At 42.2% G+C, this 16,520-nt stretch overlaps 1 protein-coding gene across 4 annotated transcripts in view; it reads right to left on the reverse strand.

The window, feature by feature from the left end:
• Positions 1 to 16,520, reverse strand: part of LOC139264414 (tudor domain-containing protein 7-like) — a 184,458-nt gene that overhangs the window by 141,174 nt on the left and 26,764 nt on the right. For all 4 annotated transcript variants that reach the window (XM_070880846.1, XM_070880856.1, XM_070880838.1 and 1 more), the window contains 2 exons: positions 15,271 to 15,418; positions 5,259 to 5,475 (listed from right to left, as the gene is read on the reverse strand). In XM_070880846.1, coding sequence (XP_070736947.1) covers positions 5,259 to 5,475; positions 15,271 to 15,418 — 365 coding nt within the window. The remainder of the gene's footprint in view (positions 1 to 5,258; positions 5,476 to 15,270; positions 15,419 to 16,520) is intronic.

The raw sequence follows: 16,520 nt of genomic DNA on the forward strand, positions 1-16,520 counted from the left end.
ATACTCCATCTGCCAAATTTTTGCCCACTCACTTAGCCTGTCTATGTCCTTTTGCAGATTTTTTGTGTCCTCCTCACACATTGCTTTTCCTCCCATCTTTGTATCGTTAGCAAACTTGGCTACGTTACACTCAGTACCTTCTTCCAAGTCATTTATATAGATTGTAAATAGTTGGGGTCCCAGCACTGATCCCTGCGGCACCCCACTAGTTACTGGTTGCCAACCAGAGAATGAACCATTTATCCCGACACTTTATTTTCTGTTCATTAGCCAATCCTCTATCCATGCTAATATATTATCCCCAACCCCGTGAACTTTTATCTTATGCAGTAACCTTTTATGTGGCACCTTGTCAAATGCCTTTTGGAAGTCCAAATACACCACATCCACTGGTTTCCCTTTATCCACCCTGTTCGTTACATCCTCAAAGAACTCCAGCAAATTTGTCAAACATGACTTCCCCTTCATGAATACATGCTAACTCTGCCTGACCAAATTTTGCTTTTCCAAATGTCCTGCTACCGCTTCTTTAATAATGGACGCCAACATTTTCCCAACCACAGATGTTGGGCTAACTGGTCTATCGTTTCCTGCTTTTTGTCTGCCTCCTTTTTTAATTGGGGCTTTACATTTGCAGTTTTCCAATCTGCTGGGACCTGCCCAGAATCCATGGAATTTTGATAAATTACCACCAATGCATCCACAATCCCTGCCGCTACTTCTCTTAAGACCCTAGGATGCAAGCCATCAGGTCCAGGGGATTTATCTGCCTTTAGTCCTATTATCTTACTGAGTACCACCTCCTTAGTGATTGTGATTGTGTTAAGTTCCTCCTCCCCATAGCCCCTAGACTATCCACTGTTGGAATATTGTTAGTGTCCTCTACCGTAAAGACGGATACAAAATATTTGTTCAGGGTTTCTGCCATCTCCATGTTCCCCATTACTAATTCCCCGGTCTCGTCCTCTAAGGGTCCAACAGTTACTTTAGCCATCCTTTTCCTTTTTATATACCTATAGAAACTCCTGCTATCTCTTTTTATATTTTGTGCTAGTTTACTTTCATAGTCGATCTTCCCTTTCTTAATCATTTTTTTTTAGTCGTTCTTTGCTGGCTTTTAAAAGCTTCCCAGTCTTCTGTCCTCCCACTAGTTTTGGCCACTTAGTATGCCCTTGTTTTTAAATTGGATACCATCCTTTATTTCTTTAGTTAGCCACGGATGGCTATCTTTTCTCTTACACCCTTTCCTCCTCACTGGAATATATTTTTCTTGAGAGTTGTGAAATAGTTCCTTAAATGTACACCACTGTTCATCAACCGTCCTACACTTTAATCTATTTTCCCAGTCCACTTTACCCAACTCTGCCCTTATACCTTCATAGGCTCCGTTATTTAAGCTTAGTACGCTGGTTAGAGATCCAACTTTCTCACCCTCCATCTGAATTTGAAATTCAATCATGCTATGATCATTCATTCCGAGGGGATCCTTTACTAGGAGATTGTTTATTAATCCTGTCTCATTACACAGGACCAGATCTAAGATAGCCTGCCCCCTGGTTGCTTCCGTTACATACTGCTCAAGGAATCCGTCCCTTACGTACTCTATGAACTCCTCCTCAAGGCTACCCTAACCTTGTCAAATGCCTTCTGATCCCCAACACCTACATCTATATCATTAATGAAGATTGTAAAAAGCAAAAGTCCTAATAGCTATTCCTGTAAGGCACTACTGGTAACCAGTCTCCAAAGATCTAAATTCATTGACAAATTTTTGCTTATGGGCAGTCAGCAAATTCTTAATCCACTTCAGTAGATTACCACTAATTCCACAAAATTCTATCTTGCAGAGTATCTTGTGAGGTATCTTATCAAAGGCTTTCAGAAAGTCCAGGTGAATAATGTGAATCAGAATGCCCTCATCCATTAATTTGGTAACTTCTTCAAAAAATTCAATCAAATTTGTACGCCATAACATTCTTTTCTAGAAGCCAGGTTGAGTGTCCCTGATGACATTTTCTCTCGTGGTCATAAGGCATCTCTTATGATATCTTTGAGCATCTTATTACTTAAGTCAAACAAATGGGCCTATAGTTACCTGGTTCTGCTTTATCACTTTTTTTTAAAAATCGGAACTATATTAGCAACCTTCCAATCTAAGGGAACAGTGTAGTCCCATTTCTTTAATGGCACTTGGGTCAGTTCCTTCATCATTACTGGGTCAAAATCCTGGAACCCCCTTCAATATGAGAGTACCTTCACCACAAAGACTGCAGCGGTTCAAGGCGCCGTCTCACCATTACCTTCTCAATGGGCAATAAATGCTGGCCTGGTCAGAGACGCCCAGATCAGAGGAACAAATATTTTTTTTAAATCCAAATATATTACTTCTACTACCCTTGTCTACTCAGTTACTTCTTCAAAGAATTCAGTAAGGTTGATCTTCAATTTAGTGTCAGTCAGTGGCTCAATTGGTAGCACCCTTGTCCCCGAGTCAGAAGGTTGCGGGTTCAAGTCCCAATCGAGAGACTGAAGCACAAAAATCTAGGCTGACATTCCAGTGCAGTACTGATGGAGGTGCCGTCTTTCGGATGAGTCATTAAATTGAGGCCTCATCTGCTCTCTCAGGTGGATGTAAATGATCCCATGGCACTATTTCGAAGAGCAGCAGCGGTGTTATCCCCAGGGTCCTGGCCAATATTTGTCCCTCAATCAACATAACAAAAAAACCCAGATTATCTAGTCATTGTCATATTGCTGTTTCTGGAAGTTTGCTGAACGGAAATTGGCTGTCACGTTTCCTACATTGCAACAGTGACCACACTTCAAAAAGTACTTAATTGGCTGCAAAGTGCTTTTGGGTGTCTGGTGGTCGTGAAAGGCGCTATATAAATGTATGTCACTATATATATGCAAGTCTTTCTTTGAAATACATGCTGACTATTCGATTATATTTTCGGTTTCAAGATGCTTTTCTATTACTGCTTTGAGGAAAGATTCTATTATCTTTCCTCCCATCAAAATTAAGCTAACTAGTCTATAGCTTCGCAGACCTGTTCTATCTCCCTATCTTAAATTCTTTATATATATTCTCTCTAAGCTTCATTAGTTTATTAATTCCCTCCTTTCTATCCTAAATGTCTTGATATCTTTTTTGATCTCTTGTAAATACTCAGGCAAAGTAAGTATTCAATATTTCTGCTATTTCACTGTCACTACCCGTGAGTTTATCTTGTGCATCCCTCAGTGGCCGTATCCTTGTTTTTCTTTTGTTATTTATGTGTCTGTAGAATATTTTATTATTTATTTTTATACTCAATAATTTAATTTTGTAATTCTCTTTGCCATCCTAGTTGTGTTTTTTTTACTTCTTTCCTAATCTCCATATTCCATTTGTCATCCTCTCCATTATTTTTTTATGTACTTACTTCATGTATACCTTTTTTGTTCATTTGAATTTGACTCATATCTTTTTATTCAGGCATGGCATTTCATTATTGGCTAGTTTGTTCTCGTTTTTAGTGGGATATATTTCTACTAAGCTCTATTGATCAGTTTTAAATATTTCCCTCTGCTGTTCTACCTCAGTTGGTCAAAATATTTTCAGAGTGACTGCTGCCAATGAAACGGAAGCTGCTGCCAATGACCAGAAGCTCTGTTGGTTCAAGTATTAATGTAAAATAATATCATAATATTGCATAAATCTGTGGAGCTCTGGGTTGGTTTCATAATAATGTACAATAATCAGGCCTCGTTCAAAGGTCCCCACCATTTCAGAATCCAGTCTTCAGCCAATTCGATTCACTCCACATGATATAAAGAAATGGCTGAGCGCACTGGATACAGGAAAGGCCATGGGCCTCGACAACATCCCAGCTGTCGATGAATTGTGCTCCAGAACTAGCCACGCCTGTACCCAAGCTGTTCCAGTACAGCTAGAACACTGGCATCTACCTGACTCTGTGGGAAAACTGCCCAGGTATGTCCTGTCCACTAAGAGCAGGAGAATCCAATCCGGCCAATTACCACCCAACAGTCCACTCTCAATCATCAGCAAAATGATGGAAGGTGTCGTCGACAGTGCAATTAAGCGGCACTTACTCACCAATAACCTGCTCACCAATGCTCAGTTTGGGTTCCACAAGGACCACTCGGTTCCAGACATTATCATCCTCTCATAATTTGTCTTTTCTCCAATCTACTACTTTGGTCTTTGTCTTACTGGGTAGGAAAGGAGTCCTGAACACACTGTAAAAACTCCATTCCCTTTTCCCTACCAGTTTATTTGGGGGCAATTGAATTCTCATGATTATTATTTGATATCTTTTACTCATTTCGTAGATTTGCCTACATATGTCTTTCTCTAATTTCCTTTCACCATTTCATGATCTGTAGAATATCCCTAGTAACATGATTGATCCCTTCTTGTTCTTTATCTCAATCCATTTAGAAAACTTACAAAAGGTTAACATAATTATACTTCAAGTTTCTCCAAATGTTAGTGAAATAGGGGCAAACAATAACTTCTGGTACAGAACATACTTGCTGCACTCTAATACTGAACAGGAGTGTTAAACTATTTTTTTGAAGTTATTTATTTCATCAAACTAAACTGCAAAACTTCAATTTATTCACCTGCTCTTCTGATTGAACTAACTTATGTTGGAGCACAGTTCCAAAGGTGCTGTCTGTCCCTCTAAATAACAAATCTTATAAGCCTACAAAACATGCAGCAGCACTCTACTCAACCAGAAAGGTTAGGATAAAAAAAAACAGAACCAATTCCACCCTTCCATTTAATTTCCAGCAAACACTGGTCAGCAAATCAGCAGGAACAATAAGTGATTCCCTTCCCTAACCTTCTTTAGGAATGCTGAAATCAATTACTACACCTCCTTTCTGCTGCCATAGATGAGAACAGCTAAATCAGCAAATAACAGAGATTAGTAGAACATCCCTGATGCAGTTAATTTACCCAGTCAGTAAGTCAAAGAAACCTGCCAGCAACATCTTTCAACAGTTTCCTTTGGTCAAAGTTCAAAAAACATGAGCTGAATTAATATTGCAGGTTGGTTTTATTTGCAAAGATGTTGACCAGTCGTAACCCTACTTGATTTCTGCAACCTCAGGAACTATCGAGTTCCTGTCATTTCTGCTTTCACAAGAAACAACCCACCAAACTAAATGTTTAACGATTCATTCTGATGCATTTGGTTCCCTGAAAATCTTTTAATATACTGTACATCAAAATATTAAATTACCTATTGATTGTAACAGTCAGAGGTTTACGAATTGAAGCATCCTTAGGTACACCAGCAACTTGTGTGTGTACTTTAGAATCTAAAAGCACCTCTCTTCCCATGCCAGGCTTTGCTCCTTGCACACTTCCTCTTCCTCTTGTAGAGCTAGTTGTCCTCCGGTTCCCTTTTCCTGTCTGGTTATTATACTCGGGTTGCCTTAAAGTTGCTTTAGGTTTTCCTAGAGGAAGGAGAGGGGTAAATTATAAAATGGAAAGGTAATTATGGGTCTTAACTAGTCAGACAGAATCATATTCTACAAACCACTAGAATAAGCTTGGATCACCAATAGAGTGAATCATGCGATACAATGGGGTGGAAATTAGGTCGCGCCTCTGTTGCGGCATTAAACCAGATGGAGTGGTAAATTTTGCGCCAGGAAATGGTTTGCGTCTCCAGCCGCAAGATTCAACAGCTGGGTCCAGAGTATGAAGCGGAGCGTTCCACACCTCTTTTAGGGCGCTAGGCCGGCTGAGCAACTGAAAATCCTGAGCTAAACAGCCAGCCTCTAAGCGCCTGTGGAATAAAATATCTGAAAAATACCCCACCAAAAACATTCCCAATTCCGGGGGTGTTGCATACCGGCGCGCCTCTCCCGGGCGGTACTGCTCCGCGCACCTGCAAACCCTGCACCGAATGTCCTGGCGGAGCGCTGGAAGCTGGTTGTCCGCCCGGAAATGCTTTCCACCGCGATTACCGTTCCTCCGGGGCGAAAACAGTTGCTGCAACAAGCCGAAAATTCAGCCCCATGCATTTCCTGACGTAAATGAAGTCATGGTGCCAACGGAATGGATTCAACCTTCCTATGTTCCAATAATAGCAACTTCAAAACAGGAGACTACTTCTCTCCTCTCCTTTCCTCCGGCTATTCCTACCCCGAGAGAAATTGATACCTCATTAACAATTCAGTACAAACAATTATCACTTCAGTAAATATCTGTCCATACAGTTTTATGAAATGGGCCAACCAGAATGATGTGGTTTGTGAAGGATGCTTGCAAACAGATGAAGATGTTGCATTCTAATTTAAGTCTTCCATTTATCATCACAATTATAACTCCGTAATGCTCTAGAAATTGGTAAGTTTTCAAAATAGATTAATTATTAATTCTATAGAAATGCTAATTTTATTTTTATATTATAGAAATGCCTAAAATACTAAAACTATAATAAAAATTACAATGTAGAAAAGCATACCTTTAAAAGTAAATGAACATAAATATGCTATCTCAGAGATTCATTGAGAATATAAGAACACAAGAATTAGGAGCAGGAGTAGGCCATACGGTTCATCGAGCCTGCTCCGCCATTCAATCAGATCATGGCTGATCTTCGGCCTCAACTCCACTTTCCTGCCCGGTCCCCATATCCTTTGATTCCCCTAGAGTCCAAAAATCTACCCATCTCAGCCTTGAATATACTCAACGTCTAGTATCCACAGCCCTTTGGGGTAGAGAATGCTGAAGATTCACAACCTTCTCAGTAAAGAAATTCCTCCTCATCTTGGTCTTAAATGGCCGACCCCGATCCTAAGACTATGCACCCTAGTTCTAGACTCTCCAGCCAGGGGAAACAACCGCTCAGCATCTACCCTGACAATCCCCCTCAGAAGTTTATATGTTTGAATGAGATCACCTCTCATTCTTCTAAACTCGAGAGAGTATAGGCCCAATTTACTCAACCTCTCCTCATAGGATGACCCTCTCATCCCAGGGATCAATCTAGTGAACATTTGTTGCAGGGCTTCTAAGGCATGTATGTCCTTTCTCAGATAAGGAGACTAAAACTGAGCAGAGTACCTCAGGCGTGATCTCACCAAAGCCCTGTACAATTGTACTAAGACTTCCTTACTCTTGTACTGCAACCCATTGCAATAAAGGCCAACATGCCATTTGCCTTCCTAATTGCTTACTGTACCTACTGGCTAACTTTAAATGTTTCCTGTACGAGGACACCTAAATCGCTCTGGACACCAATATTTAATAGTTTCTTAGCATTTAAAAAATTATATACTTGAAATTGAGGTTGGAGACTTCCTTCGTATGAATGCCTCCGACCCTAAAAAAAATCTACGCATCTACCTGTTGGTCTTGAATCCCTGTCGGAGGCCTAGATTCGCTGCACAGCATATGGGGACCTGTCTTCAAGTTACACAAGTCCAAGCTGGAGTCAAGTGGGCCTGGACAACCAATCACGATGCAGTATTCTCATTGATAATAATGGGAACTCCGTTTGTACGAGTTCCCATTACTATCAATGAAAAAAAAAACCTATAACACCCAAACATAGCCTAATAAAAGACATCACATATTTAAAATTAAATGTAAATAAATGTTTGAGAAAAAAATATTTCGGGAAATTAAAAAAAAAAACTTACTTTAATGGACAGGGTTTTTAAAACCATAAAAATGTGTATTTAAATGTAATTTTTATGTTTTAAAACTCTTACGCTGGTAAAAGTAAGCTGTGCACCTGCTTACACCAAGCGTAAAAGTTTGAAGGACATTCGCTGGGCAGGAGTTGGGTAAATAGCCCAATCTCTCCAGCACGGATGTCCTTCTCTTGGGGATGCAGAAGATCTGTCAACAGAAATCTTGACAGATCGGAAAAGCTGTTTTTCGGCACTTGTGCATCGTGCCCCGAAAACCGGCTTTTGTGAGGCCTCGCCGGGTCAGTGCGCACGCCATACGGACCTGGCGAGGCTGGAATTTTAGCCCCGTTCTGTTTTTCTATTCTTCCTGCCAAAGTGAATAACCTCACATTTCAGTCTAGCCACACCTTAGTGCTCACTCACTTAACCTGCCTATATCTCTTTGTAGGCTCTTTGGGCTAGAAATTCAGTTTTTGGCGATATCGGGTTTATTCCATTATTTTACGGCAAAAATACCACTAAAATTCGTGGTGGAAACCGCGGTCCTCTCCAACTTTAGCCCGAGGCCTATCACCACAAAAAATACAGGCCCTAGGAGGGGAGAAAACACACAAAAACAAATAGCAAAAATCAAAACGTAAACAATCAGAAAACATTCACTATACACTTAACTAATGAATCGCTGAAAAAGAATTTAAAAATATAAACTTTTTTGTAGGTCTTCATACCTACCGCTGTTTCTGGGACTTCAACGCTGGCTTTTTTCAAGCGTTTTTTTTTCAGCCCGAGTACGGATTCACTGAATGGTCAACTTTAAGTGGTGCGGTTCTTTTTGGCATTGCACGTGGTCAATCTGGTTTTCGGCGATATTTCAAAACTGTCATTCGTTAACTTTGGCCAATTTAGGCGAGTACCTTTTACCGGCAAAAAAGGCGAAATATCGGCGAAAAAATGTGCACAAGGCTCGCCAATTTCTCCCCCTTTGTGTCCTCCTCACAGCTTATTTTCCCACCTACCTTTGTATCAGCAGCAAACCTGGATATACTGCACTCGGTCCCTTCATCTAAGTCAATAATCTAGGGGCTAAGTTTTGGCCTGCGTTGCTCCTGTTTTTTTGGCGCAACTAGTTTAGAATGGAGTATCTTAGAAATTGCAATTCTCGGCATTTAGTTTACTCCAGTTCTAGTCAATTAGAAGAGTTTCATTTTGGAACAGATTTTTTTTTCAAAAGGGGGCGTGTCTGGCCACTTATGCCCATTTTGAAAGTTTAGGCAGTGAAAACTTACTCCAAACTAACTTAGAATGGAGTAAGTGAAGATTTTTGTATGCTCAGAAAAATCTTGCCTACACTTAGAAAATCAGGCGTAGGTTACAAATCAGGCGTAGGGAATGCGGGGGGGGGGGTTTAAAGAAGAGTTTACAAACATTAAACACTTCAGTTTTACAAATAAAGAGCCATCATCAATAATAAATAATAAATACATCAATAAATCAACCATTAAATCAATCAAAAAAAATTAATAAAATTGAAAAAAAATTATTTTTTTTTAAATCAATAAATAAAACATTTTCTACTTACCGACTTCAGCACCGGGAGCCCTCCAACAGCATGCTGGGACGGCCCCCCCCCCCACCCACCCACCGGTGTGTCTCTGTCAGTGTCTCTATCTCTGTCTGTCTGTGTGTGTCTCACTCTCTGTCAGTGTCTGTGCTTCTGACAGCGAGGGGAGGGGGAGAAGGGAGGGAGGGAGGGAGGGGGAGAAGGGAGGGAGGGAGGGAGGGGGAGAAGGGAGGGAGGGAGGGAGGGGGAGAAGGGAGGGAGGGAGGGAGGGGGAGAAGGGAGGGAGGGAGGGAGGGAGGGAGGGGGAGAAGGGAGGGAGGGAGGGAGGGGGAGAAGGGAGGGAGGGGGAGAAGGGAGGGAGGGAGGGAGGGGGAGAAGGGAGGGAGGGAGGGAGGGGGAGAAGGGAGGGAGAGAGGGAGGGGGAGAAGGGAGGGAGGGAGGGAGGGGGAGAAGGGAGGGAGGGAGGGAGGGGGAGAAGGGAGGGAGGGAGGGAGGGGGAGAAGGGAGGGAGGGAGGGAGGGGGAGAAGGGAGGGAGGGAGAGAAAGGAAGGAGATAGGTTAGGAGAGGGAGGCTGAACGGGCCGGGCCCAACCGGGTCCAAGACTGCATAGATCAGGCTGCACCTCCCACGCCCAGCTTCTGCTTCCTCCCTTCAGCTGGCTCTCTCAAACATTCCCGACCCACCCCCCCCCCCATGACTCGGCCCCCCCCCAGCACCGGAGTTAAAGGTAGGTGGCCAGGGATCGGGTCCGGGGGGTGGGGGTGGGGGGAGTGGGAGTCGAGTCGGGTCCGGGGGGGGGTCGGGTCCGGTCCGGGGGGTGGGGAAAGCCAGGGGTCAGGTCCGGGGGGGGGGGAATGTTTGAGAGAGCAAGCTGAAGGGAGGAAGCAGGAGCTGGGCGTGGGAGGTGCAGCCTGATCCATGCAGCCCCAGTGTGCCCATTCGGCCAGGGCTAGGGGCTGCGTGCTTCGGGCCCCTCCCACACAGTTTTGGGCGCCTGAAGATACTGCAATTGCACGCCCACTGTAACGCGCATGTGCAGAGGTCCCAGCACTGTGTTCAGCGCAGGGGCCTGGCTCCGCCCCCCCCACAGCTCATGCTGCGACGCGCCCAGCTCGAGAGGACCTGCAGGGAGCCGGAGAATCTGTAAGTATTTTTTAGGCGCACTTTCTGGCGCGAAAAACGGGCGTCCAGGTCGGGGCTGCGCCGTTCTAGGCGCGGCCCGAATCTTGGGCCCATTGATGGTAAATAGCTGAGGCCCAAGCAATCCTCTTGACAGATCGTATGAATCCAAAAGAAAAGGGCTTCTGTGGGCAGTGAGTTGGGCTATTTGCCCAACTTCTGCCCAGCAAATGCCGTTGAAATTCTTAAGCCTGGTAAGGCCTGCTTTTACCAGTGCAAGAGTTTTAAAAAAATAGAAAAATAAAATTATCACTCATTTATGTATTAAAAACCCTGAAAGTTTGTTTTTAGCCCCGTTAAAACATAATTTTTTCTTCAAAAAATTAATTGTTGAAAATATTTAATTAAATGGCATTTTAATTAATTTTAAATACCGGTATGTCATTAAAAAAATTATTTAATCGTGTATTTTTTGAAGTGATCCCCATTCATACTTATGGGAGTTCCGTACAGAAACCCCATAACTATGAATGAGGATTCCCTTCTTTTATTGGTTGGGCAAGCCCACGTTATCCCAGAGGCGCTTGCGAACCACATACGTCTCTAGGATATGTGGGCCCCTACCCACGGGTACCCGGAGAGCCGAGGAGCGCGAATCTACAAATCTTCTGGACCATCAAGTAAATGCGTCGATTTTTTTTTGCAGGTCGGAGACATCCGCCTGCGGGAAGCCTCCGACCGCAATTTCTACCCCAGAGTTTCTAAGTTCCCTGTTACCACTTCCTTAATAATGGAGTCCAACATTTTCCCAACAACTGATGTCAGGCTAAATGGACTGCAGTTCCCCGTTTTCTCTCTCGCTCCTTTCTTGAATAGCAGGGTTACATTTGCTACCTTCCAATCTGCTGGGACTATTCCTGAATCTGGGGAATTTTGGAAGATCACAACCAATGAATCCACTGTATCTGCAGCCAGCTGTACTGAAACTAGAGATTATGTCCCAAACTAAATGGGAAGGACTACCAAAAATAAAGTCAAATGAATGCCACCAGGCTAAACTAAGATGAAAGGTAAATAAATCTAACCCCCGCAAGCAGTCTGTCAAGCAAGAGTTGGCAAAATTAATACCAGCCACCAAACCAGGAATAACCCAAACTAACATCAATGAGAATCAAACTTGCAGGGAGAATAAACAAGAACTAAAAGAATGAATAATCGGACTACGTGGTAACTGGAACAATGAAGGAAGAGGATCGCAACCTGGGTTGAAACACAGAATTCTATCTATCCCCCACCTTGAGGGAGCCTTCTGTAAACAACCTACACTTTGTGTACAGAAACGGAGATCAACTATGCAAGAATTTCATCCAAACGAGCCAGAGTATATAGTTTGCCCTGATGAAGCTATGATTCAAAGCCGAATAATCCAGGCACATCATGATCGCAGCAACAATCGGCATAAAAAGATCAGAATCAGCAAAAAGCCATAAACAAAGGAGGTCAATTAGATGCTCCAAAGATGAATATGGAGCGATTTTGACAGGGAGTTACAAAACACAATGAAGTTATTATTAATGGGCTAATCTAATCCCTGTAGTGGTCTTCACCGCTGTTAAAATTCAGTAACTCCAAGACAAAGAACTTGCATTTATATAGTGCTTTCTATGTCCTCAGGACAGCCTAAAGTGTGACATAACCAATGAAGTACGTTTGAAATGTAGTCATTGTTGTAATATAGACAAATGCAGCAGCCCATTTGTGCACAGCAAGATCCCACAACTAGCAATGTGATAAATGATCACAATCTATTTTTAGTGGTGTTGGTTGAAGGAGACATGCTGACCAGGAAATGGGGAGAACTCCCCTGCTGCTCTTTGAATAGTTCCATATACCTTTCAAAATAAATCTGAAAACTCAGGTCTCTAGTGATGCAAAAGCACCAGCATGTGATAAGTACAGTGAAATACCTTTATTTGCCTCGAGTACATGCAAATGAAGTAGAATTTGCGGGGATTTCTTCAGAAATAGCCTCCCACTTCTCATGCACACTATCATGGACTTGCTCGCTTCCTGGGTCCATCGAAAGAACATAAGAAATAGGAGCAGGAGTAGGCCCATCAAGCCTGCTCCGCCATTTAATACGATCATGGCTGATCTGATCATGGACTCAAGTCCACTTCCCTGCCCACTCCCCATTACCCCTTATTCCATTATGGGTTAAGAAACTGTCTATCTCTGTCTTAAATTTATTCAATGACCCAGCTTCCACAGCTCTCTGAGGCAGAGAATTCCACAGATTTACAACCCTCAGAGAAGAAATTCCTCCTCATAGTTTTAAATGGGTGGCCCTTATTCTAAGATTATGCCCCCTAGTTCTAGTCTCCTTGATCAGTGGAAGCATCCTCTCTGCATCCACCTTGTCAAGCCCCCTCAATCTTATACGTTTCGATAAGATCACCTCTCATTCTTCTGAATTCCAATGAGTAGAGGCCCAACCTTTACTCATAAGTCAAGCCTCTCATCTCCGGAATCAACCGAGTGAACCTTCTCTGAACTGCCTTCAAAGCAAGTATATTCTTTCTTAAAAATGGAAACCAAAACTGTACGCAGTATTCCAGGTGTGGCCTCACCAATACCCTGCAAAATTGAAGCAAGGCTTCCCCGTTTTTATACTCCATCCCCTTTGCAATAAAGGCCAAGATTCCATTGGCCTTCCTGATCACTTGCTGTACCTGCATACTAACCTTTTGTGTTTCATGCACCAGGACCCCCAGGTCCCTCTGTACTGCAGCACTTTGCAATTTTTCTCCATTTAAATAATAACTTGCTCTTCGATTTTTTTCTGACAAAGTGCATAATCTCATACTTTCCAACATTATGCTCGATCTGCCAATTGTTTGCCCACTCACTTAGCAAGATGGTATAGAATGAGAAATGCATTTACCATTAAAGTAGAATAGCCAAAACCAATTCCAATGCTGCCATTATTCAATAGATCTATAATGGACTGCCAAAAATAAGTGTTAAAACTGAAGTGAATGGCAAAGAAATCTCTACCTTTCAAATGAAAGTTACTTAAGTGGTCAAAGCCCTGTTTAAATAGCTGGGTGAGTCATGAAAAGTCCGTTGCATGCCATTGACTAAACTCTACAGCATTACAAACTTAAAAATTTCAAGATTGTCTCAAAAGAGGGAAGAGGTGGATACTTCCCGTGGCATATGTAAATATTGAGAAATTTCTGGTGACTAATGGAATGCATGCATTATAGAGTGAGATCTTGCAAATAGGTAGTCTGCAGAGCTTGCCACAAAAGGGCCACTGAGAAATAAGAGGAAATAATTCAGAGACCAGGTCGAGGTCCAGTCAATTATGGATCGAAGCCAAGCATCCAATAGTAAAGCATAATTTTATGGAATTGCTCATCACCCCAATCTACTAGACAGTACAGTATCTTATAATTTGATGCATGCACATTTGGCATTCTATATAAATTTGACTCCTAGCAATCCATGTCAAGAAAGATTGTTCGAACTAAGGGAAGTCTGGGGGAAATGTTCACCTTGAGAACACCAACTCTGAAAGGAGAAAGAGGTAGCCAGGTCTTTATTAACCACCAGATGAATGTGAGATAGGAAAGTAATTTGCTCATTACAGACGATGCCGGTCACAAGTTGCATGTATCCCCCAAATACCAAATGTCAATATCCAATCAAAAAGACTGCCACAGGCAAAGGTGACCCCAACTGCCTGGCCTCCACACCCAGAGAGGGACTCCACATTCCCAGTGTAAGCTGAGCCACTGGTCAGACCAGATCGGGCAAGCAGCACCTGATTTATACTGTAGCCTATAAATTTGCACTGCTGCCACGAGTGTGTAAGCATATATGCGCAGAGCTCTGCTTCTACTCGCAAATGTTAAATAACGAGAGCATGGGCAACATTTTCTCAAAATATATATATTTTTAAACTCTAACTTGGGCAAATATACCTCTGCTTTAGAGACAGATAGTGATTGGAGTCCAGAACAGTGACTAGATAACTGTACCGTATAACAAAGATTTTATGTTCCTGGACACAGTAATCTCTTAATAACTTGACTATTCCAAATACAAAAAAAACAAAGATTCAATTGCCAGTGGCAATAATTAGATTGCTCTAAATTCTAACCTTCCAACTCATCACTGTGCTTACAAAGGACATTATCACATTGAGTTCTGAAACATAATTGTGCGAAGATCCCAGAAATGAAGGAGGCAAGCTGCATGTGCATTACTAGCAGAGGGAATAAACATGGACAGGTCAGAACATGGTAAAGGCCCAAGAACTTCCCCTGGATTCTTCACTATTGTGGTGACACATATTGTATCTCAACTTATTGTGTTAAATCATGTACATATATGATACAGTATGAAGTACTGTAACTATGAAGTACTTTGGGATGTCCTGATGATGTGAAAGGTGCTATATAAATGCAAGTTCATTTGTTATATGCCATGGGTGATCAAAGAACAAAGTCGTTCCACATGTAAGTATTTTAGATTGGAACATAGGGCAATTGTGGCAATTCAAAACAAAGGCAGCCCGCCCAAGGATAAATTCTAAAAAATCACAACTGAATCTTCTAAACTCAAAACAGTTGTATATTTGAATTAAAATATTTAAAGTCAATTTCTCCAGTGGAAAAAAAAACTTCAATACATATTGAATGATTTGTAGAAACCAGTGGGTTTTTAAAAACCAGAATGACAGTACTAGATTGGAGTCATTTTATCACACGAAAGTTGGTATAAAGATCATATGATGGACTTGGAGTCTTCAAATATGTTATATACCTTGAGAAACTCAACTTCAACAAAACTTGTAAATCATTTTTACAGAAGGCTTCACTTACTAAAAAGTTCACAATGGCGGAGGTTGACTTACCAACTTGTGTGGCTGGTGGAACACGTTTTAGTCGTAATTGGGAATTTACCAACGTTTGCCCACCATGCCTCTTCTTAGGACTTCTCTGACGAGCTACCAGTTTAGCAATGTGTGCAATCTCATTGTTTATAGTAGCAAAACAAACTGCCTGTGGATCAAATACAAAAAATAAAGTTTCAGCACTGAATCTTCTTTTTATAAAAAGCCTTTTAATGATTGGTTTCATTACATTTTCAGAAGCAAAACCCAATCTATTTATACTTTCTACAACAACTTGTATTTATATAGCACCTTTAACATAGTAAAGCATCCCAAGGCACTTCACAGGAGTATTATGAGACAAAATATTTGACACCAAGTCACACAAGGAGATATTAAGGCAGGTAACCAAAAGCTTGGTCAAAGCGTTTTAAAGGAGGAAACAGAGGTAGAGAGGTGGAGAGGTTTAGGCAGGGAATTCCAGAGCTTAGAGCCGAGGCAACAGAAGGCACGGCCACCAATGGTTGAGCGATTATAATCAGGGATGCTCAAGAGGGCAGAATTAGAGGAGCGCAGATAACTCGGGGGTTGTGGGGCTGAAGGAAATTACAGAGATAGGGAGGGACGAGGCCATGGAAGGATTTGAAAACAAGGATGAGAATTTTGAAATTAAAGCATTACTTAACCGGACGTAGGTCAGCGAGCACAGGGGTGATGGGTGAGCTGGACTTGGTGTGAGTTAGGACATGGGCAGTCGAGTTTTGGATCACCTCAAATTTACGTAGAGCAGAATGTGGGAGGCCATCCAGGAGTATGTTGGAATAGTCAAGTCTAGAGGTAACAAAGCAATAGATGAGGGTTTCAGCAGCAGATGAGCTGAGGCAAGGGCGGAGTGGTGCGATGTGACGGAGGTGGAAATAGGCGGTCTTAGTTATGCTGCTGATATGTGTCCAGAAGCTCACTTCAGGGTCAATAGGACACCAAGGTTGCAAACATAGAAACATAGAAACATAGAAAATAGGTGCAGGAGTAGGCCATTTGGTCCTTCTAGCCTGCACCGCCATTCAATGAGTTCATGGCTGAACATGCAACTTCAGTACCCCATTCCTGTTTTCTCGCCATACCCCCAAACAGTGTGGTTCAGCCTCAGACAGATGTTAGGGAGTCAGTAGCTAGGAAACAGAGTTTGTGGCGGGGACAGAAAACAATGGCTTTGGCTTCCCAACATTTAATTGAAGAAAATTTCTGCTCATCCAGAACTGGATGTCGAA

This window comes from Pristiophorus japonicus, chromosome 1 (assembly GCF_044704955.1).
Source record: "Pristiophorus japonicus isolate sPriJap1 chromosome 1, sPriJap1.hap1, whole genome shotgun sequence".
NCBI lineage: Eukaryota > Metazoa > Chordata > Chondrichthyes > Pristiophoridae > Pristiophorus > Pristiophorus japonicus.